Source organism: Fringilla coelebs, assembly GCF_963513975.1.
Source record: "Fringilla coelebs genome assembly, chromosome: 6".
Taxonomy (NCBI): Eukaryota; Metazoa; Chordata; class Aves; order Passeriformes; family Fringillidae; genus Fringilla; species Fringilla coelebs.
The window spans coordinates 48,778,041-48,799,850 of record NC_140034.1 but is presented as its reverse complement, the minus strand read 5'-3'; the positions used below and the strand labels follow the sequence as shown (position 1 = coordinate 48,799,850).

General features: G+C 39.8%; 2 protein-coding genes across 2 annotated transcripts in view; one reads left to right on the top strand and one right to left on the bottom strand.

Annotated features, from left to right (window-relative positions):
• Nucleotides 1-5,564, top strand: part of KCNC1 (potassium voltage-gated channel subfamily C member 1) — a gene marked incomplete at both ends in the record, with an annotated part of 103,742 nt that extends 98,178 nt beyond the window's left edge. The window contains 2 exons of the mRNA XM_084208471.1: nucleotides 2,522-2,710; nucleotides 5,500-5,564. Coding sequence (XP_084064597.1) covers nucleotides 2,522-2,710; nucleotides 5,500-5,564 — 254 coding nt within the window. The remainder of the gene's footprint in view (nucleotides 1-2,521; nucleotides 2,711-5,499) is intronic.
• Nucleotides 5,565-13,834: 8,270 nt separating this feature from the next.
• The window catches only part of SERGEF (secretion regulating guanine nucleotide exchange factor), a 142,391-nt gene continuing 134,415 nt past the window's right edge, over nucleotides 13,835-21,810 (bottom strand). Inside the window, 2 exon segments of the mRNA XM_084208472.1 lie at nucleotides 13,835-15,697; nucleotides 15,700-15,849. Of these exon segments, the coding sequence (XP_084064598.1) occupies nucleotides 15,660-15,697; nucleotides 15,700-15,849 (188 nt within the window). The 3' untranslated portion in view covers nucleotides 13,835-15,659.

The following is a 21,810-nucleotide window of genomic DNA, read 5'->3' as shown; positions in this document are numbered from 1 at the left end:
TCTCTGTTTCCTAAATATTCACCCAAGTTGTCATTGTGGATGAACATGGCTATCCAGAATGTGATCCCTAAGGTGTGGCCCGTGACTGTAATGTTCAAGGGACATTAATAGGATAGTTCAGTAATTTGTGCACATCTCCAGCTACTCTGTTCTCTTCCTCTTGAATGGAAATAAAATAACAAGGCTGTGGAATTTTAACAAGCATAGAGGAAAAATCATCAGCGCTAAGGGACCCTGAAGAGGCTGTAAGAGGAAGTTCCAGCTGAAGCTACTAGGGATTTATAATGCAATTTAAGAAATTAATTTGAAGAGGGTCAATTTTGTTGCCATTCAAGCACAACAGAGCCTGCAAGCTGCTTCCAAAAGAATCAATGGCTGTTACCAGTGAGCAGCCTGACCCACAACCACTCTGCTCAGACTTGTTTTGAGCTCCTGAAATGTATCAATTTGCCCTCGATCACCAAGAGTTTCATTTGAAGACCAGGGCTCAGGAGCAGCAGTGGGTGTTTCAGAGATTTCAACGCAGAGCTCTGCTGACTCAGCTGCCTCCCTCATTCCAGGATTAGAGCCACCAGCTTGTAGCAGTAGAGGCTTATCAAGCAGCCCAATTCTTTGCTCCTCCCCAGGAGGACTGCAGCTCTCCCCAAACACAGTTAAGTGATTTTTAAATACACGGCTCAGTACCTGCAGTGTCACGGTTTCTATGGCAGCCGTGCCAGGTTTTTGTTCAGAGTGGTATTAAATAGCAGTGATTATTATGAACAGAAAGGAATTGCAACTCAGTGAAACCTTAAAACTTTAGAATCCTGTTGAAATTGGTGTCTACAAGTATCAACATGCCCCTACAGCTTTTGCCGCATTTTTAAATGTGTTAGAGACCTAATTATTTAATTGTTCACAGAACAAAACAAAGCATTACTACATCCCTCTCAGGGGAAATAATTGGCCAATTCTGCACAGAGAAAAATGGAAGCAGAGGTGAGATGTGCAGCAAAGACAGTTTATGTTGTGACAAACCAGTGACATTTAAATAGAAGAAAAATAAAGGCCTAGAATGCAATTGCTGGAGCATGATAGATATATAGTGTGTGTCATGTACACCTCTGTGTGTGTGTGTGTGTGTGTGTGTGTGCGTGTAAAGTAACAAATATAACTTGAAAACACTTCTGCCTTCTACTCATCTTTTGTCCATCAGAGGATCAAAATCATACCTCCAAACCCTACCTAACTGTATGGTTTTTTTTCTTTGAGGCTTGTTTTATTAGTTGGCTTCAAAATAATTGCAGATTAAATGACAATATTATATAGCATTTCGAACAAGCTAGTACACGAATGTAGAAGGGGAACTGAAATTAAGTCTATCCACTGAATTTCTTTCCTTTAAGACTTGCAGGATCACCCATTGCCTTACAGTGTCTAGGTAATAAGCATTGTGCAACCGAGGTGTAGGATGCTGCCAGTACCACTCAGTTGACATATCTTAGCATTTGTGGAGCTTCAGAAAGCACATTTTGACTGGTTTTTCTTCCCTTCAACCAAAATACTCATATTGAGCTGTGCCATATTTCGAGTATATTCTCAATACACTAATTTGCACTTTAAAACCCTAAAAAAAATCCTACACTAAATAGCACTTTAAATTGTTTTATAAATAAAAACCAGTCACACAGAGAAAACATGATTCTCAGTCTATCCTCATGGGAATGTGGGGAGCAAAATGGGCAAATCTGACAACCTATTGTCACTATTTACCACCAAGAGTAAATTTTACTCTATTTAGTTTCTAAATTCATGGCCTGCTGTAGTGTTTTGTGTACGTAGTGTCCTGTGCTGGCATTGCAAATACTGTATGTGTTTCAGAGGAGAACATCAGAAAATGGATTGGGTTTTCTTTAAATCCACGTTCTGCTGTTGTATTTCCATATGTATTTCCATACGTAACGTACTCTGTGTGTCTAAAACCTGTAGAGCCATTCTGCATGACTGATACCGGAAATGCTATAAAACCATCTGGGTAAATTTTGGGGAGGGGAATAGCAGGAATTTCCCCCTCAGTAATACCACACACGGGTGTAAACCAGCACAAACAGAATATACTCAAAAACCCAAACACAACTCTCAGTCCACTGCCTCTCCAGAGCTCTGAGCGACAGTAGGCTCCATGACAAACAGGTCATCCATGCACCATCCAATGTCATGCAAAAACATACTCTGATTTCTAACCGCGGTCTTCTGCTCGCAGGACTAGGAACCACTGCACGCCCCTTTCTGAAAGGGCCCCTCAGTGCGGACGTACAGGTGGCTGCTGTCACACCTAACGGGATCATCTTTTGTTTCTCCTCCCACTTAACAGACTTTATTTTATTTTGGTGCAGTGCACACGAATGCAGTGTCTAGGACAGATGTGCTACCTTTTAGAGTGTCTCTGTAGAAGCCTTTAGCTGTGAACCCTTAATTTGCAGCTGGAACTCTAATAAACAGTGCATAGTGTTTCAATAGCCTTCTGCTTATATGTTTGAAGATTCGAAACTGAATGGTGAGGTGGCCAAGGCGGCGCTGGCAAACGAAGACTGTCCCCACATAGACCAGGCTATTACGCCTGATGAGGGCCTGCCCTTTACCCGCTCTGGCACTCGGGAGAGATATGGACCCTGCTTCCTCTTATCAACCGGGGAATATCCCTGCCCGCCTGATGGAGGAATAAGAAAGGGTATGTAGCTGGGGCCCTGTACCACATAGCTAGCAACCGGTTTAAATTACTAAGAGAAAGTCAGCTTAGCTGTAGCACGCAATAGTGCGCTTGCTGTAGAGATGCACGTTTGGGCTGGAAACCACCACCTGATGTCTGCATTTGGAGTTTCTAACCTATTTCTTTCAGAAAGAAAAGCCTGAGGAGCTGTAACTACCCCGTGCAGCTATGCTAGGCAGTTGAGTCTTCCATCCCAGCTGGTGCAGGAAGCTTTAGTGGAGGATGCTCTACTATGTCCTTAAATTAGCCCGTCCTGTAAGGAGAGACCAATTAATGTATCATAGCAATGAAGGTTTGCCACTTGGAAAGCTCACAGAGCTTACCAGACTCTGAGGAGCACAGACTTGGAGGTGGCAGACAGAAGAGATAAAACACAAAAGCAAAACATACTCAAGAAAATAAGAAATTATTATTTAGTGACCTTAATAGAGCACTAAAAAAAAATATTTGGATATTCATAGCTGGTTAGTTCAATAGAGAAAGAAAAGCATGAACGTCTGTTGGCACAGGTTTCTTAAAATCAGAAAACAATCCATCTAAAATCCTTTCATAAATAAATCATTGTTAGTTAGTTTCTCAGACTTCTGACAGGTACGAATCTCTCAGAAGTAGTTTGCTAATGGCCAGAATAATCTATTTAGCAACAGAAGTAAAATCCCATTAAAAAAGCCTTCCCTTCTTAAAAGAGACTGTTTTGCTTAAATAATTTAATGTGAGGCAACCATACAAACCCAAAGTTAGAGCTACATCTATATGCATCAAGGTTGATAAGGAATGGGAAAATTGGAAAAGAACTCACTCTCTTCAAATCAGTGTTTACCACTGGTGTACTGTATATAGTATAAGATAGAGTCAATATTTTAAAACTGCAAAGATTGTATGACATAACCATACACTGAGTATGGAGTATGGAATTCCCATGTGCCATTGTATGATGGGCAATAGTTATAGTAAATGCCAGTTATAGCTAGTGTATGTATTTATAAGTCTAAAGCTTATCATCAACAAAGATATAGTAGGACCACAAGACTTTCATATGAAAGTATATCCTCTAAAATTTACCTTTGTAGCAAAGCGTTTTACTTGATTCTGTATTGGATAAGCATTGGCCGTGTTCATTCAGCCTGGGCGAGTTCAGGTGGTTCCAGTGGATCAGGGGAACACTCCAAATGGCACATCCTTTGGGATGGGGAATGTATGGTTTTCACGATGCACTGCAACCTCCTCTCGTTCCTGAATGAAACAGAGGCTGGTTGGCTAAAGAGTAATATACGTCAGCATATTGTTGGCCTGTTTGAAACATGTTGAGAGCATCTTAATTGTTGTTCCAACAGAATTTCATCCATAGTTTGTGCAACTCTCTGTACACTTGCTGAGCTGTTTACGTGCATGCCTGAAAAAGAAGGGGGTGGGAGGGAGGGTGGGAAACTGAATGCATGCAATTTTGTTTTCTTTCTTTTTCTTTTTCTTTTTTTTTAATGCTGAGAACAAAGGAGTAGTATCTCTACAGCAACACATGCAATTCTATGGATTTTGCTGCCTTGTCCCCCTCCTGCTCCACAAAGATACCACAAAACTTAATTTTGCCTGAGGTCACAATGCATGAAGTGGAAGGGAGAGGTTTGTGTGAGTGTATGACAGAGACATAGAAAATCCCTCCCACTGACTCTTCTTTTTTTTAGGGTACAACCATGTTGCTGCCTGTAGGATCAATTACATAGCCTGACCATCTTGAGAAACGATGATTTTTTTTTTAATTTTAAATTTTTTCTGTATTCCAACGGCCTTCTGAGTCATGTTGCAAGCGATACTACTCTCAGCATGTCCGTGCATGCAGATGCTATTGAACTGGCTACAATGTTGACCTCATTCTTAGTCCATTCTGTCATTGATCCAATGCTGTACTTTGCATTTTTCTTTTAAATGAAGGTTACGAAATGTCACGGAGCCTTAACAGCATAGCTGGCATAAGTGGAAAAGCGATAGGATTATCCTCAGTGTCTGCGCCCTACAGCTCTCCTAGCCCAGTGAGACGTTCTTGGTCTCCCATCCCATCTATTTTGTAGCATGGATCAGTAGCAGAGAATGGTCTAAAAAGCTTTACTTTCAATTAGCCTATGCGATGTTGCATATAGTCCAGGTGACTAAGTCTGAAGATGCAATGTCTCACAGTAGCACCCGCTGCAAACGGTGTTACTTCTGATGCTTAGGTGACAACACTCCTAAATAGCACTCAGATGACAATAGGCAGGCATTGGCGTAGTAGTGGTGGGCCATACGTGCTGCATGGTATCACGACATAGGATGAAGGGTAGATGCACCAGATGGCTTCCTTCCTGGTGCATCCTGCTAGCATATGCTTATTGTGGCTAATGGTGGATCTACTGGCTCTGTATGGAATGGGTTAGGCGTTTAGCCGATGCTGAAACATGCCAACGATGGAAGATTTTGCTTTTCTCAGGATATTTTTGAGCCATAGGAACCCTGCAGGAGTTTGAGCAAACGAGCACAGTAGGATGAAACTTTGCATGGGCACCTATTTTAAGCTGAAAGCAATACTCAGACACACTGTAGAGAGGTCTCAGTCTGGCTGACTGCATGGGAAAAAAAAATCCTGTTGAAGAAGAATATGGCTGCCTCTGCATGTAGCTATTTCACCTTTTCCTCCTTCCTTTAACACTAAGATGCCAAGCTTGATGTGAAAAGCGCAGGGAAGAAGCTCAAGTACTGATTGTATTCTTTACATGCAGATCTTTGCAAAGAAAGTCCAGTCATTGCTAAATATATGCCAACAGAGGCAGTCAGAGTGACCTGACAAGGCAAGACGGAGATGAACATTGATGGCTAATAAACATCTCTGTGGAACTGTGCAGGCATAGAAGACCTTCTCATTTGGACAAAGTTAACTTGCTCCGTGAAGGTTTTATGGATGATTCTTCGTGGTTCTGGAGTTGTACTAGAGATGCAGGCTTTTTCTACGGCCAAAATGTAACAAAACTGTAGAAGATCTTTTTTTTTTTTTTAATCTATTTTTTTGTTCCAAAGCATGACTTGCATGAAGACAAAAATGAAAATGAAAAAAAAAAACAAAACAAAAAACAAAACAAAACAACACACACACAAGAAACACTGCAAATGTATGATTAAGGAGAAAAAAGAAAAAAAAAGGCAAAGTTATATATTTTCTTTCAAAGCTCTTTACTTTTACATACATTGTTGTAGCGAAAATGTAAAACATTATAAAACTGTACATTTCTTTGCTATGGATCGCTTCTTTTTGTATACAAGATAAAGAGTAATGGTTTTAAAAAGTGCAATCAGGCAGTCATCGGTCATATTGACCACGCCTTCACAGTTCATCACACCGACATGGAAATCAAGAACTTTTAATCCAACTAGAAATGTATAAAAATAAGAAAAACTTTTTCCTGTCTTTGTTGGCATGCTTGTGACACATGGGACCTTCCTTCGGACCTGACAGTAACAGCTGGTTAATTTTCCAGCTCTGGTTATGTTGTATTTTATTGATGTATAGATCCAACGTAAAGACCCTTCATAAATTGTTCATATTAAGTAATCAGTATGAATTTTAAACAAAAGAGGTGTTATTTTAAAACTGGGACTTATAGTACAAAATCAGGAAAATACTCAAGTATAAATGGTCTCAAAGTTTAAGAAACAAGACAACAGCATTGTATGCAATTTAGTACTGAGTAAAATGCATGCACAATGTTATGCAAAACAATTCTAGCATGAAAATAAATTTTGTATCATGGTTTCAGTGCCTGCTGTATAGTGTAAAGGGGAATCCTTTTCTGAAGCAATCAGGGGTTTCCAGAGACTTGCTTCTAAAATCTTGAATAAATACAGTGTTCTCAACAGAAATGTAGGAGAAAAGCTTGGTATTGCTTTGGTTCTACAATGCTAATTTTGGTTAGTAGATAATAAATGAAGCCTGCAAACACTTGATACAACCAATGTCTAAAGAATTCACACCATTAGTAATTTTACAAGGGAAGATTAAAAACTCCTATAATGATCTAGGTATCTTCCTTTTCCCTCCCCAACAATAATAAATGTTTGTCTTTTTAGCTGATTAAATGAATTCAGTTTTTCTTACTTCTTCGGGCCCCGTCCTTCACTTGTTCATCACTGAGCCACACCAGTCCACCTGATCCGAAATGGAAAGAAATCCAGGTGTCTTGATTTGCCACACAAAACATGCACCAGTAAGATCTGAGAAACACAGTGGGATTAAGTTTCATTTTAGATGCTACAAATGACAGCTATGGACTATGTGCCAACAGCTTTCTAGTTGCCTGAGCATTTTTGGTAAAGTACTTCTATAAAAGAAGGATATACACCTTTATCCTCATGTGAGGAACTTCAAAAAAGCTGGCAATCTTCTAGGCAACCTACAGCATCTGCAACTACTGATGGGAATGGAAATGTAAAGGAATCGTATCCCCACAGTCTGGAGGAAGTAGAGATTAAGCCCCCAAAAAAACCCCAGAAGAAACACTCACGGCTCTGGTAAGTGCTAAATTATACACAAAAAAAAGCCCAACTGCAGCTGGACCTTGTCATCACAAAACTCTACTCCAAAAGAAACACAAGGAAGACCTCAAGCTGTGTTTTAGGAATAGAGGAAAGGCTCTACATAATTAGAGAACTCCTTTGTAGTCCTTGATACTGCATTATGTACTTGACTGCAGCTTTAGTTTCTCCCAAAAACTATTTTTCTCACACTGTTTCTATGCCATCATTCTCAGAAGATAAATTTCTTACCTCCAGACGTAAGATCCAGATTCATCCAGGATTTGCTTAATGAACAACTCTTCTTCTTATAATGTATTAAGAATCCAGAAATAGATTTATCTGCCCCATTTTTTATTTAACACTGACTCAAGGGCCCAGTGCTAATTCTTCATTACCATAAGGAATACCAACAATTCAGCCCTGTAAATCCCATGTAGGTCTTCACCTTCCACTGCACTTTACATCTATTTGAGCCTTAGAGAACAGGCTGGGTACAACTGTCACTCTGTGTTTTACATTCCCCACTTTCGTGTTCATTTAGGTTCCCCTCTCTGCTCATTCTGATTTGAGGTAACCATGTCTTCTGGGTGACTTCTATAAACCCTTCAGAAACAGAACCATCCACTGCCCTTCAAGAGATGTTCTAAAGCTCAAGATCTGTTTGACCCCAGAGTTGCCCTTGCACAACAGCTCTGACAACACAGGGTGAGAGGGAAACAAGAGAAGTGGAAAATCTCAGAAGTTGTTGCATTGAATCCTAAGGGGAATTTACCACATCGTCCCAGCTGCCTTGCAGTTAAGGAGCTTTTGCTTGGGTATTATGATTAAAACATTAATCCTTCATGCCTGCCCCCTTTCCCTACAGGATGTACATGTCTTTATTAAAGCTTTAAAACTGTCCATGTGGGTAGATTCTGACTTCAGGCTTCAGTAACGCCACCAGCTACTTCTGAGTTCACATCATTGCAAGTAAGAGCAGAAGTTGGTTTTGCAGTTCAGTTATACTCTGCCTGCTTCCTGCTGTAAAGAAACATCTGCGTTTCCTCCTCTGTAAGCTCAGCTTTCAGCAGGGTGTTCCCAGCTCTAAGACCCAGTGCTGGCCCTTCATCTGAACCCACTGGCAATTAATTAGTGCCTTATTAATTGCTAACATTTAAAGCTCAACCACACCTTCTACATACATAGCTTTTCCTCTGACTGCATGAAGGTACTTGTTTTTTCTGGACCAACCTGTGTCTCCACAATTCCAATTTCAGACAGAAGAAATTTCTGAGAAGAGGTTTCTGCTTTCTCACTCCAACAAAAAAAAAAACCCTAGCTAAAACCGCTGTGATAACAGTCAAACGCAGCAGTCATTAATCTGGATAAAGTGATTTTTCATGTAAATTGCCTCCTCTCTCCTTAAAGTTTCAGGGCCAAAAAGAAAATACATCACTGAAACAAATGTCTGCTAGGACAAATGAGCCGACTGAAATACAGAACAGAGCAAGCAGGGCGAAGATGAGAGTATTCAAAAAAGAACTGAGCACAGAGCTGCTTACAAAAAAGTTATCCTGAAGATATTACCCTACCAGTTTGCATATCCCTTTCATAGTTTCAAAACAAGGCAGCCTACTTTTCTGCTTTCCATATAAATCCTGGAAGGAATTTTGCCTCTGAGCTCACATACAAACTTCACTTCAGGAAAATATGCTTAAATTCTGCACATTATTTTTAAGTCACTCACTTACTTGAGTTTGGGCATAAAATACCTGTCTGTTCAGGACTCCCAAAGCCTCTGCATTCATCTAGGACTGTAAGTACCCAATTTTTCTCCTAGGGAAATACAAATGTTCATTTGCAATCAAGAACAATATTGGAATTCAAATTGAACTGAATGTTGAAAAACAGGTCCAGAACTGCATCTCTTGACTTTCTTTATCTGACAAAGCAAATGCTATAACAGGATATCCTCCCTGTCTCAGCCTGGCAAAGCCAGGTTTTCAACTCTCAGCATTCACTTGAACATTTAAAAAACTTCATGCAAGTACATAGGTCCAAACATCTCCAGGCACTAACTATTAAAAGCGCGTGCTCCAAGGCTTCCCTCGTTTTTCCTGCTGCCCGAGCTAGAGATTCCTTGGGCAGCAAGAGGCAAAATGTTACATTTGTGTTAGCTCAGCTGTCACTCAGCTACCTGCAGTGCCTCTGGACTCAAAGGGCTTAGCAGGGATGACACAACCTGCGCAGAGGCTGCTGACTGTGAGTCACAGCAGCACAACAGCACACAAGGCTGAAGCCCAGGGAAAGCAGCTCAGCAGGGGCCACAATTTGCTGGGGTGGTGTCAGTGCAAGTGGGTGACTGGAGGAAAGGCAGTAGCTCAGGAGGTGGGAAATGAGAAGGACTCAGGATGAGTTTGGAAAATGGGTTATGCAAGCAGGAGCAGTGGAAACAGCAATCAGCAGTGAGGGGGAATGAAGAGCAAGGAGAGAGGGAAAGAATGGCAGTGAGATTAACTCAAAATAATCCTCAAGAGCCACAAGCCTACAAGGTAATCTTGGCCTGGGACTCAGGAAATGGGAGTTTGATTCTTGACTCCCCTGTGTCCGTGCTGGGTTACCTTGGTTGGGCCAATTTAATTTTTTGTGCCTCAGCTTGTTTCTGTTTCTGTGACATTAGCTCTTTTTAAAGTGTTCTGATGTCAAAAGAGGGAAAGCCATATTTAAGAAGGAATAGTTACTATAATCTACTCAGAATTAAGGCACCAGAGGAGAGAAGCATCTCTTCATTATTTAAAAGATGCCAGATTTCCCTGTCTGCAGAAGAACACAATGCCCCTGTAGGAATCCCTTTTCTTTTGTAGTTTAAAGCAGAGGATTATTATGGAAAATGATTAAGCACCCACACAGTTAAAATGACAGAGCATTTTCATAACTGATTGGCAACTCCTCTGCTGCCCTAATTTAGGTACCACATGTCTTCATGCATTCAAATCAGTAAAAACAAAACAAAAGCTAAACTCACTTGACATTTGCAGCCAAAATCTAAAGTCATGTCAGAACATTAAAAATCTCCCAATTCTTGGCCTCACTTCTAAAAAAAAGTAAAAATGCAGTCTGCTAGCAAAGTGTTCACATATACTTAAAAGAACTCTGGTGACCAGGGAGTACTGGAACAATATTGAATTGAAATTCTGAAACTCCACTTACAACTCTCAATCCCAAAACCTGAAGACAGAACTCCCCCCCAAGACTGCATAGTATCTGGATAATCAGATGGTCTATAGGCAAAGCAGCTGGAAACAGATGAGGAAGTTGGAAATAAGATGAGAGAGAGACTAACCAACAAAGGAATTGGACTTACACTCCACCCCCACCAACCTGCAAAGGTATATCTGAAAATGAGATGAAATCCAACATGTCACAAAACAAAAATGCCAGAGAAAATTTTGCAAAATAAATGTCACCCCTGAATTTTCTTCTCTTTCAACCAGCTTTTATTCAGGAATAACTACTTTGTTGTTCTTGTTTCCAATCAAGCTGAAGAATGTGTTCTCCCAATACTCTAAATTTATGCTTCTTCACTCTCCCACAAGGAAACACGTGGTTCATCCAGGCCATGATTCAAATACAGAGACTATTTTCACTGCTGAATATTTTCAGTCACATACTCTATTTTGATGTTTTACAGAGGCACTGATGAGTAAAAACTGCTGCTGCATTAAAAACAGGTGAATGCTGAGACAACTGACGAATGAACCTGAATGAAATGCACAAATAGCTCAAGACTGTGCCTGACTTCAGTCCTTTAACATCTAAATGGGTTACAAAACAACAAGGGCTCTACACATGCAGTTCCTCCAAATTAACTTCAAAGGCACACATGATACAGACCTACATCTTCAGTTATATTCACCCAGTAGAAGGCCATTTCCATAAAAGCAAAGCATTTAAATTCAAGGCTATTATTCTTGCTAACGTAGAGCAAAACATGCAAGATCAGCATTTACAGGGAAATAAGACCAGCACAAAAGCTAAAGCAAAAGAAAAAAGCATGTATTGCCTCTTTTTTTGCACATGTACCCAGATATTAATATGTAAAAAGTTAAAAGTGGCCAATTATTTTTGTGTCAGCTGGAGTTGTCAGCAAATTCCATGTAAGTGCCACTTTTCTACTGTGCACATTTTGAACTACAATCAAAACCACACAAAATTATTCTCAACCCCAGGCTGTAACCATTCCAAGCCTTTGGAATTTTCAGCTTGTAGTAAATAGCATAAGCAGGACTCAAATACTGATAAAAAATTCTGGAGTCCTTTTCAAGAAAATACCTGGCTAAAAGAAAAAGCCCAAGAGTTACCATGCACCATAAACATATCAAAATTGCTCAGAGTGACCAAGGTCTGTCATTGTCTTGATCTCTAACATGGAAGAAGGAACTGGAAGTCCCAAAATTACTTAAGTCTTGTTTACATCAGATCCAGAGTTCATGGAATCAAATGGAAAAAATAGTAAGTATTTGGTTAAATGCTGGACTAGATCAGAGGCCTGATCAAAGTATTTCTGAGTCTGCAAGGTGAAGACAGGTGTTGCTGGTTTTGCTGAGGAGAACAGGAAATTTCAAGATGTGCTATGGATGAGAAAAACCCCAAACACTGCAGGTCGACAACTCACATTATTATAAATAAACAGTGGAAGAGGGAGAACAATAACATCCATGAAACAGAATAGTTTGTCTCTCATCTCACTCCCACCACACTGGCAGGCTGGAATGCTGTTATGCTGTGAGATTATTCAGTCCTCAGGAACTGTATCTTGGCTCTGTCCTCCCCCTCCTTTTCCCTGTTTTAGCTGACTGCATCAGGCTCTCTAATGCCATTCATTTAAATATTTTCCCATGGTCACCTTTCTCTTGTACATTCCAACTGATGTCCTTGATCAGTTGCCCATCCATATCTCTAAATCTCACGACTCAACACATGCCATAAAAAGCACAATCAAACCACTTTCTCCCATCCTCCCCACAATTTCTCTGTGCTCAAAACATGCAGCTGAGCAAAAGCTCCTGTCACTCATTTAGAAGTGACCTTTGTGCTGATTGCAGATGGCAAGGCTAGTCAGACACCAAAAGGACTGCCCACATCCAGAGAAGTCAGTGTCATATAAGGAGCGATGACTGGGCAAATCATCTTCCATCTTTGAAATGAACACACTTCAAATACAGAGCCTGGCACACTGAGCACAAAAGCATCAAGTAACTTAGAATGCCACACCAAGTCAAATAACATCAGTGACCACCAAGTGTCCCAAACAAATCCCCCAAGAGACAGAAGCTTCTGACACAACACACACATCGTCTCACCAACATTCTTTGAAATGGAACAGGAGCGTCTTGCGCAGGTGCACATGGAGGTTGCATGTGTAACATCTGCAGATCTCTTAGGGCTTCGAATAACAGAAAGGCACACAACAGCTTTCTTCTCCTTCTCCCCCTCCACTCAAAGGCCTGAAAGTTCTCTGGACTGAAGGTAAACAGTTCACAACTTGTTGTCCCTCATGAATGTCAGCTCACTGGCAGGTTTACTTTTCTTCAGAAAACGGGAGGGGAGAGCAGCTGCACAGACACTTGCTTAACTTGTTCCAGTGTCTTTTTGTAAATATATATAATTATAAATTTAGTCACTTTATTTCCAATTGAACCTGAATGAAGAATGCTTATATAACAGGCTTCTTGCTTCATTTATCACAGAAGACCTGTTAAAAAACTCCATGAACCAGAGCACACTGGGTCTGCATTTTGCCTCACAGAGACTGACCTTCTCCATGAGGACTATCAACAGGCAACAGTCATAAACTCTTAACATCAGCATGGAAATTTGTCTTCTTCCACTTGATTAGGAACTTTTCACTGTGTGTTCCCTTCCTCACAGAGAAAGCTATAGGTGGTTTTGTACCGTGCTTTATTCTGCAAACAAAGCCACTGACATACAAAACAGGGCATTCACTTCTGAAAGAATGAGAAGCAACTTGGTTTTGACATTCAGCCACGTACCTTCTACAATGAATTCTTTTCACTATCTGTACTACAGCAGCACCTAGAAACCCTGACTGATGACAAAGCCCTTACTACGTCAAGAAAAGTCATTACTTCCCAAAGTCTTCAAGCTATATAGGCACAACAAAGGAGAGAAAAATGCAGTTCTTGCCTTTCAAAGATGAAGATCAAATGCAGATATGAAACACCAGATCAGGACCAGGAACAGTCCTGATCTGTCCTGACTGTCAGTCCTTTCTTTCTTCACCATATCACCCCAAATCATTCTTTGCATTCCAAAAGTGTGTTCACATTACAGGCATGAAAAATCGAAAACAATTTCAAATACCCAATTCACATTTATTTGTTACATAATTTGTTGGACTCCTCTGCAAAGAACAGCAGCAACAGCACACACAGTCACAACATGTCCAGTCCAGTAAACCTCATGTAAGGCACATATTGGCTGTGATTAATCAAGGAACAGACTTATTCAGAGGAGATGATTACTGAAGCAAAAGAACATGTTTATTTGGTACACAGATTTTGCAGAAATCACAAACAGAAACCTCAGACAGGACTGTCAGAGAAAGCAAGAGAAACTGTTCAGTGCATATAATAGAGAAGCTTTGGTATCCAGAAAGTGGCATTGAGAACAGTCAATAAATATCAACTTAGATAATTAAAAGTGTAAGAGATCACAGCCTAGAACAGTATAATTGCCATGAAGAGCCACAATTAACACATGGATTTAAAAAAAAATCATTTTACAACAGAAATCTTAATTCTACATATTTTGCAGAGGATCCATTTGATTATTCTTTTGGTATCTGTAATAGTTAAAATCAGCTTCATAGTCTGCTCGAGTTTCTCATCTGTTGAATAGAAAAATAAAATACTCCTGAATGTGAAGCCAAGAACTATAACTGCTGTAAAACCAAGGGTGAAAAAACTCATGCAGCCCATATTATCACCTTAATTTTTTCCCCTTCATGAGTAAGCTGATACATCATCAGAGGTTCTTCCTGTCCTATTTCCTAAGAGCCTTTCTCAGGGCACTTTGTAATTCTGTAAGGCTTCTTCCTTGGCAAGCCTGCTTTAAAAATTAAACCACTGTTTAGCAACAGCAGGTCTCATTAAAAGGTGCATTTACTACACAGTAAAAATCTCTATATTTAGAACTCGAAATACGTTAAATACTACAGCAAATGTAAGTATTGTGGGTGGTAAACATCCAGTTTAATGGCATCCACTGTATTTGTATGGAAAAAAACAGTTTTAAAAATAGCTTCCAAGATTTTGCTACTAATAGGCAAACACATCTCATTTTATGCTTTTTCCTTTCTCCTACAAGTGCTAGGCCTATGTTCTCTGTCAAACCCCCACCTGGAGCAAGTGCTGTGGGCATGCTGTGAACAGCAACTCAGTTGGGCTGCAAAACAGAAGTGAGAACTAACCTGAAATTATCAAGAGCATTTTGGTCTGCCTTTTAGATTGGAGAACTTGTAAAATCTTTCTGGTTAGATTTTGATGTCTTCCTATGCCAAGGCAGATGGAAACACAGGAGCTACTTTGGATCAAGCTGTCCTCAGCAGCTACAACTGATTTATGCCCTTTGATAGGAACCTTTTGATTGTTTCTAAGAGCTCTTAGAAGTTTTCCTTCCCTAAGCAGTAGCTTTAGAAACTTCAGGTTTGGTTTGCAAGTTAATGATAACTTATGCAGGTCTGCATCCCTGTAAATCTGTAACAAACTGATGTCTGGCAGTGAAAAATACCGCTCCTTTCACAGTTTATTCAAGACGAAGCTAGTTGAAAAGGGCCTCATTTTCCCCTTTTGCCAGCCTTCTAAATTATATTGCTTCTTTTCTTTTAATCCTAATCTGCTTAAAAACTGTGTATGCATCTAGCCACTTTCACTGGCATTTCTCTGTGACACAATTTTCTGAGCTGCTGGGAGCTCAACCACAGTAGAAGTTGGCAGGTGAAACATTTCATGATGTAAAGATACAATAGCAAAAACCACCTTCTCAGACTGAATTTATACACCAGTAAGCCATTAAGCAGTCAGTTTCTTCCTCAAAGACTTCTCAGAAGAACAAGAAAATGTAAATCTATCTTCAGTTGTATTGCATCAAGGCAGAATGTCTGTAATTCTATCTGCGGGTAAGAAAGTCGATTCCTGTGGCAAGAACCCAGGAAACAATTTTTAAAATATCACAGCTTTTTATGCAGAGTCGTTCCTTTGGGATTTAGGAAAAATATCCGCAGTTCCCACCTACTGTACTAATCATGGGCAGTTCCCCTGTAGTGCCTCTAAGCTATACAATCCAAAGGTGTCCATCCACATCCATGATGTTATGATTCCAGGTGGGCTAGGTCTAGTGAGGAGTTTGACAGAGGGCCATGGAGTGTCCTGCCCCACATCCAATTAAGATCTGTTTTGCACAGCCAAGAGCTTTGACTGGCTTTGGGACATGAACATTTGCTTCTGTGCCATCACCACACATCCCATGTTCATTCCATCCCCAAGAGAAGCACTGGCCACCTGTAAGAGAGGACAGAAAATACAGAATAAACACCACAGAAACACAACAGCTTTGGTTAGTTTTGAGGAGCAGATTTGTCAAGTCATTTTCTGTTTAGGTTCTAAGAAATTCTGCTAAGGTGGGAAAAATATTCTGGTTTTCTTGAAAATGTAAATAGACTCAAATGACTGATTCTCCATCCTGTTCCATATTGTTAGCAACAGAAGAGAGATCAAAATAACAAAGACACTTGAAAATCACTTAGTAAATACATGGTTTAGTATTTATGCAGAGCCCACAGAAATCTCTCTGCATTTTAAGAGCCCTCCCTGAAATGATAGAATCCCTTTCATGTTTCCCCTAGTAAGCAGAAGTATGATAAATCAAGAGCAGTGACTTTATTCATTCACAGCATGATCTGCAGGATTGGGGAACACAGAGCCATAGTTTAGCCACATTGCATTTCATTCCTAGCTTCAAACTCACATGTCACCTTTTTCCTTTAAATACAAGTCTTCAACAGCCTGCCCTACTCTTAAGCATCCTATCTCTTCTGCTTGCTTTGACATAATTTCACTGCTTTAATTATTCTTATTTTCCCTCATTATTATTTATTTTTGTCATATCTACTCTTTCATATCCCAAATAACAATTCATGTATTATCACTACCCCACATTACTCTTTATAGAAGTGCAACATGCAAATTTTGTTCTATAAATGGCTGGCATAATAAAAAATCCATCAAAACTTCCTTATTCTGAACTACAAGTCCTATTTCTTCCCTATTTTCTATTCTTTATTTGGTTGCCAGAGACTGTGTCTGTGACTTCCTGTACTAAAAAAAAAAGCCACCCTGCCATATAATCATGTTTGTGATGCCATTGTTATTTCTGAAAAGCAGCAGGTAATAACAGCAGGAAGTAGCATTCTGGATTCCAAATAATGAGAAGAAAAGTGCCAAAATTCACAAACTCTAATCCCAGTCACGATTTTACTTTTCAAAATTCAGAAACAAATTATTGCAAAGCTAGCAGGGCCATCTTCCCTGTAAATCCTGTAACATTTCACTGTCCTCTGCTCTCTTTACATTATCAGTATATTGATGTTCTCCTCTTCTGCAATGAAGTGTAAACATTACTGAGGCCAGATGTAACTAAGCAATGACATTTCATTTCCCTGACAATCTTTAAGGCAATGGAACACAACAAAGCACCAGCAGAACATCACAGTAGGCAAGGTACATCTCACTGATACACAAGTTCTGTCCCTTTTATCTCAGAAGGCACCAGATGTTCTCATGATTGTGCATGTGCAATATTGACAGGCCAACCTACACTCTAAATGCACTCACATGTGCAGCCAAAAAGTGCCAAAATCTGAGTGGGCAACATATCCCATTAAAAAAATCAACAGAGTGTCCTACAGGTTAATGGGATTTTGCTTTTTGGTAAGGTTCCAGGTAAAAATGTTTCTGTAAATATTAAAAAGCAGAAAAAAAGACACCTCAAGCCCATGCTGGAGACACATCTCAGACTAATCACTCAAGGAAGCTGCACCTAAGAAAAGACATCTTTTGGCACAGTTAATATGTGAACCCTGCAGAATGAGCCAAGCTTACAAATGCAATGAAAGGTGAATGCAACATGCCCTAACTTTAATAAGATCACTGGTAACTTTTTATAACTAGACACCAGCAATTACTACAACAATTTACATACTTCTGTGAAGATTCACTACATCTGTTTAAAGGGGTTCTTGTTTCTTTTTTCATCCTGTCCCATCAGGACAAGAGAGAAGAAACCAGAAATTTTTTGGTCACTTCGTATTACAAACTGCTCAGTGGAACATTATTGGTATAATAAATAGTCAGGGAAACAGCATTAGGACATTAACTTCTCAAATTTATAAACATATCCAGTGAAACATCTTTTGAAAAAACATCATAGAAAAATTCACAAGCTAGGACCCCCCCAGACAAGAACATCTTTCCTAAAATAATGATTTTCTATACTTTTCTTCTCCAAGCATGACAAAAGGCCACCAAGATAGATTTTTCTACATGATTCCAGTGATCTCTAAGGTTACTGAAATGGGACAAGAGTGAAAACTGGCAAAAGAAAAATAGAAAGTAAGTAGGATTTATGAATGGTCTTACACAAAAATGCCTTGTATATCCATGGAGAGATGGCAGAAATCTGAAGAGATGAAAGGGCAGCTGACAGATATGGAATGACAGGCCACAAAAATGCTTCTCATCACCATCAAGTCAGAACCAGGAAAGCCAAAAGGCAGAGAATTTTTGCTGTGCAAATGGAAGGTGTAACTGTTCCACATCTGCCTGTAGAAGATTCATTGAAAGGTTTGTACATAGAAATAGCCAGATGCTTGACTTGTGTCAGAGAAAGCAGAGAAAACACACCAAGTCCATTTTTTGGACTGTAACATATTAACAAAACTTGGAGGAGGGCTGGACAAAATGAGCATGGTCAAAGTGGCCAGGAGGGAAAAAGTGATGTCAATCACTGGCACAGATGTCAAAGTCAGTGAAGATTGAAGGTAATGAAGCATCTATTTCAAAAATTACATAAAAGGAGTATCTGCAGAGTTAAAGGTAGACCCTAAGAAGGACTTTGTCCAGAAGACTAGCCTCTGGACAAAGGGCACCATTTAATGGCTTTTTCCTTGTCCCATGTCCCCCTCTCCCTTTTCTTTTTTTCTTTTCTTCTTTTATTTCTGATTGCTTCTATTCCCCAGTTTATTGCTGATAAAAACACAGAACCAGCAGCCTCACATGCCTTCACAAGAAAATTCTGTTCCTACGTCTGTGCCAGACCTTCCCAGCATGGAAGAGCATTAGAATGATGTATATTAGCATATCTACAAATTGCTTCTAACAAACTTTAGACCAAGCATTGTAGCATGTTCTCAAACCAAAGGATTTGTGTTTGGTGAAGTGAGGGAAGATTACTCCGTGTTACTGGTTAAGTGAAACCATATAATGTTGCATTTACTTTTCTCTTTTAAAACATAAGTACTTAAAGTACAAACCAAACCCACAGAACTCAGGTGGCAACACAGAAGAATCCCAAGGGAATTTCACAGTCACGCTAATCAAAGTTTACAGCAAGGCTATACAGGATTTTTCCAAAACATTAAATACACAAGACAAAGGGACAACAAAATTCTTAACACATCTGTTTTGGTTAAACAACACAAGAAGGGGCTACCGCTCTTCTTCTTTCTGCAATAATTATCCAGGCTTTTCTCTAGGTAATTGAAGTGACAACAGCAACCTAGAGGTTCATTAAACTGGAGAAAAGTAAGAAAATAATTTCTAGGTAAAATAAAGCTGCATCAGATTAGAGAAAGATGAGAATTTAGAGTCGCTCCTTATTGCTGAGTGGAATCTTCAGATGGAAGAATAAATGCTAACATATATGGTGCTCTGGGTGAGATTCACTGCACTTAACTTCAGCCACCAAAAAAATCAAGCAACTTAGATCATTAGCCTCTGTATTTTTCAAAAGCCAATGGAGATATCTGCATCTCTCCAGCAGAGAGAGAGATTCATCTCATCCAAACAGTGGAGTGAAAATCAAGTCTGTCTCACTTTGGTTATGATAAAGGGAGACCAAGGGATTGTCCCAGCCTTGGCATATCAGTTTTATGCAGCTGAAGACAGGCTAAATTAAATCACATCTTCACAACTGGTCTGAAGGCAAAGCAAGTAAAACTGGAAACAAGGATGCTGCAAATATCTCTGCAGCCTAGCTTCAGGCTACCAACAGTCTACTTCTAAACCAGCCTGTGCCTTGGAGGCTTATCACTGAAATCTTTAAAAGCTCCTCTTTTCTGATTCTTCTCTCCCATTCTTTCTACCAGCAAATAAACAGAAGTTGGCCTTACAGACAAGCTAAGTACCTTGAAGTCAGGTTATTCAAGAGAGAGCTTCGCATTTCAGGGAAATGTTAAAATGTTTTAGTGCAGCTCAATTATATTGGCACTGTGCTCTTAGCAATACACCACAACACTTCAAATTATTATTTCTTTTTTTACCCTAAATTAGTGCTACTCTACACTTTCGCTATAGACAAAGTTACAGTAGGCAGGAGACCAACTCAGATCAAGTCACAACTCTTTAAACAGCATCAGGCCTGGACCACAAACAAAATTCAGGTGTCTCAGCCACCTTCCCTTGATTATTTGAAAGCCTTTAAAACCTCCCAAGGAACAACTGAACACTACACAGAAGGAGATTTATTTTATACTTCTCCCAGGGAGTTGCCAAACACAAATTACAATGCTTTTCTGGTTTTTTCAGGCCATCTGGTTGTTCAGGGTGTCACATAAAATAAAAGGCAATAAGCATCCCTCTAAACTTTTGTATTTTTAATAGGAACAATTCTGCCATTAGTACAGAAGATCTGCAATTTTAAATTGTAAGAAAGAGGCTTGATATAAATTGCTTTCAGCAAGAAAAACATGGAACTGTATTAGTAGCTAAAAGGGAAGTCTAGGCATTGTACAAAATCTCATTAAAGACAAAGCTTGGTAAGTGGAATGTATGATGGCATCATCTCAATACACAGCTGTACCTCCAAAACTAGGAAAGAACCATAAGAATCACATTCATTTTTTATTATGGAGCCACATTTTCAAGGAGCAAGCTGTCATGTGCTTCAGGCAGCCCATCCAATTGCTGTTCAACCCTCAGAAATGTGTGTCTGGCTTTCAAGGGAGTAAGCTGGATAAAAATCAGACACATTGCAGTGCTAACACAATATACAGGTAAGAAACACCAAACGTTTTTGATATTAAGTACAAAGCCGTGGTGCTAAAGGCATGCTGATTTCAAAGTCAGCCTCCAGTCAACAACCTGCCTTCACTCCACCTTTACATCATTAGTAGCTCTCCTCAGGCAGGGGGCCTAACCCACTCAGTCCCCTCAGCAGAGGTTTTACACGAGTGAAAAGGGAGCTGACTTCAGGTCATGTGTCTGTGGTTCATCCTGGCATCTGGAAAGAGCAACTTTCAGTGTCCTCAAACAATTCATCACAGCAAATGCACAAAGCCTGCAATGTGTGGAGATCTCTAAACTAGTATGTTATGTGAACTATTATTTTTTCCCAGCAGAAGCACTGGTTTGTTATAGGACCTTCTCTCTGGCTACGTTTGTGTCTTGTGTAATACAGCAGGGACTTCAAACTCGGTCACGGCCTCAAGGCCAGCTGTCAGAATATCCAATTACAATCCATAACCACCTACTGAAGAGAGTCAGAAAATCAAATTGAGACTACAACATGCCTAGTAGAAGCTTAGGCATGTGCAGTACTGCAAAATGCAGCAATAAGGCTACACATCTCCTTTGCAATTAAATTTCACTTGGAAAAGTCTAATTTCTAGTTTGTACTTCGATGTCAGTGTCTATCCCACAAACAGCAAACAGAAGAGCAGTACAGAGTACATCTAATCTTTTCTGTTTCATTTCCACAGCATATAAGTAGTCAAGAGTTACAAAATGGGAAGGGGAAGGAATCATTATGGTAATTTCCAAGGGCAATGTAGCACATCTGACACAGCCTGAAAGCTGTCTGTGGAGAAGGAGCCCCACATCCAGCAATGCAGAGAAGTGGGGAAAAAACACAGTAAGATGTCACTTAGCAGAAAAAGCTGTAGGAGATCCATGCAAGCCTGCTGTGCATTTTCCTGTGGACTGTTTTTAGCATCAGGCAAATAACTGAGCCCACCCCTAGAGGAAGTGCTATCTTGCCAAATTACAATGACAATAGAAATTTCGTTCTGTTCTCACAGGGCACTTCAAAGCAGGAGCTGAATGGCTCACTGCACAAATTAATATGCATCTATTTGAAAAAATCACTCCACATTACATCAAATAAACAGTTTAGGTTATCGCTCAGTGTAGTTTATGACAGAATTTATTTTTTCCTTCTCAGTTATGCATAGTCATTTTGAACAAAAA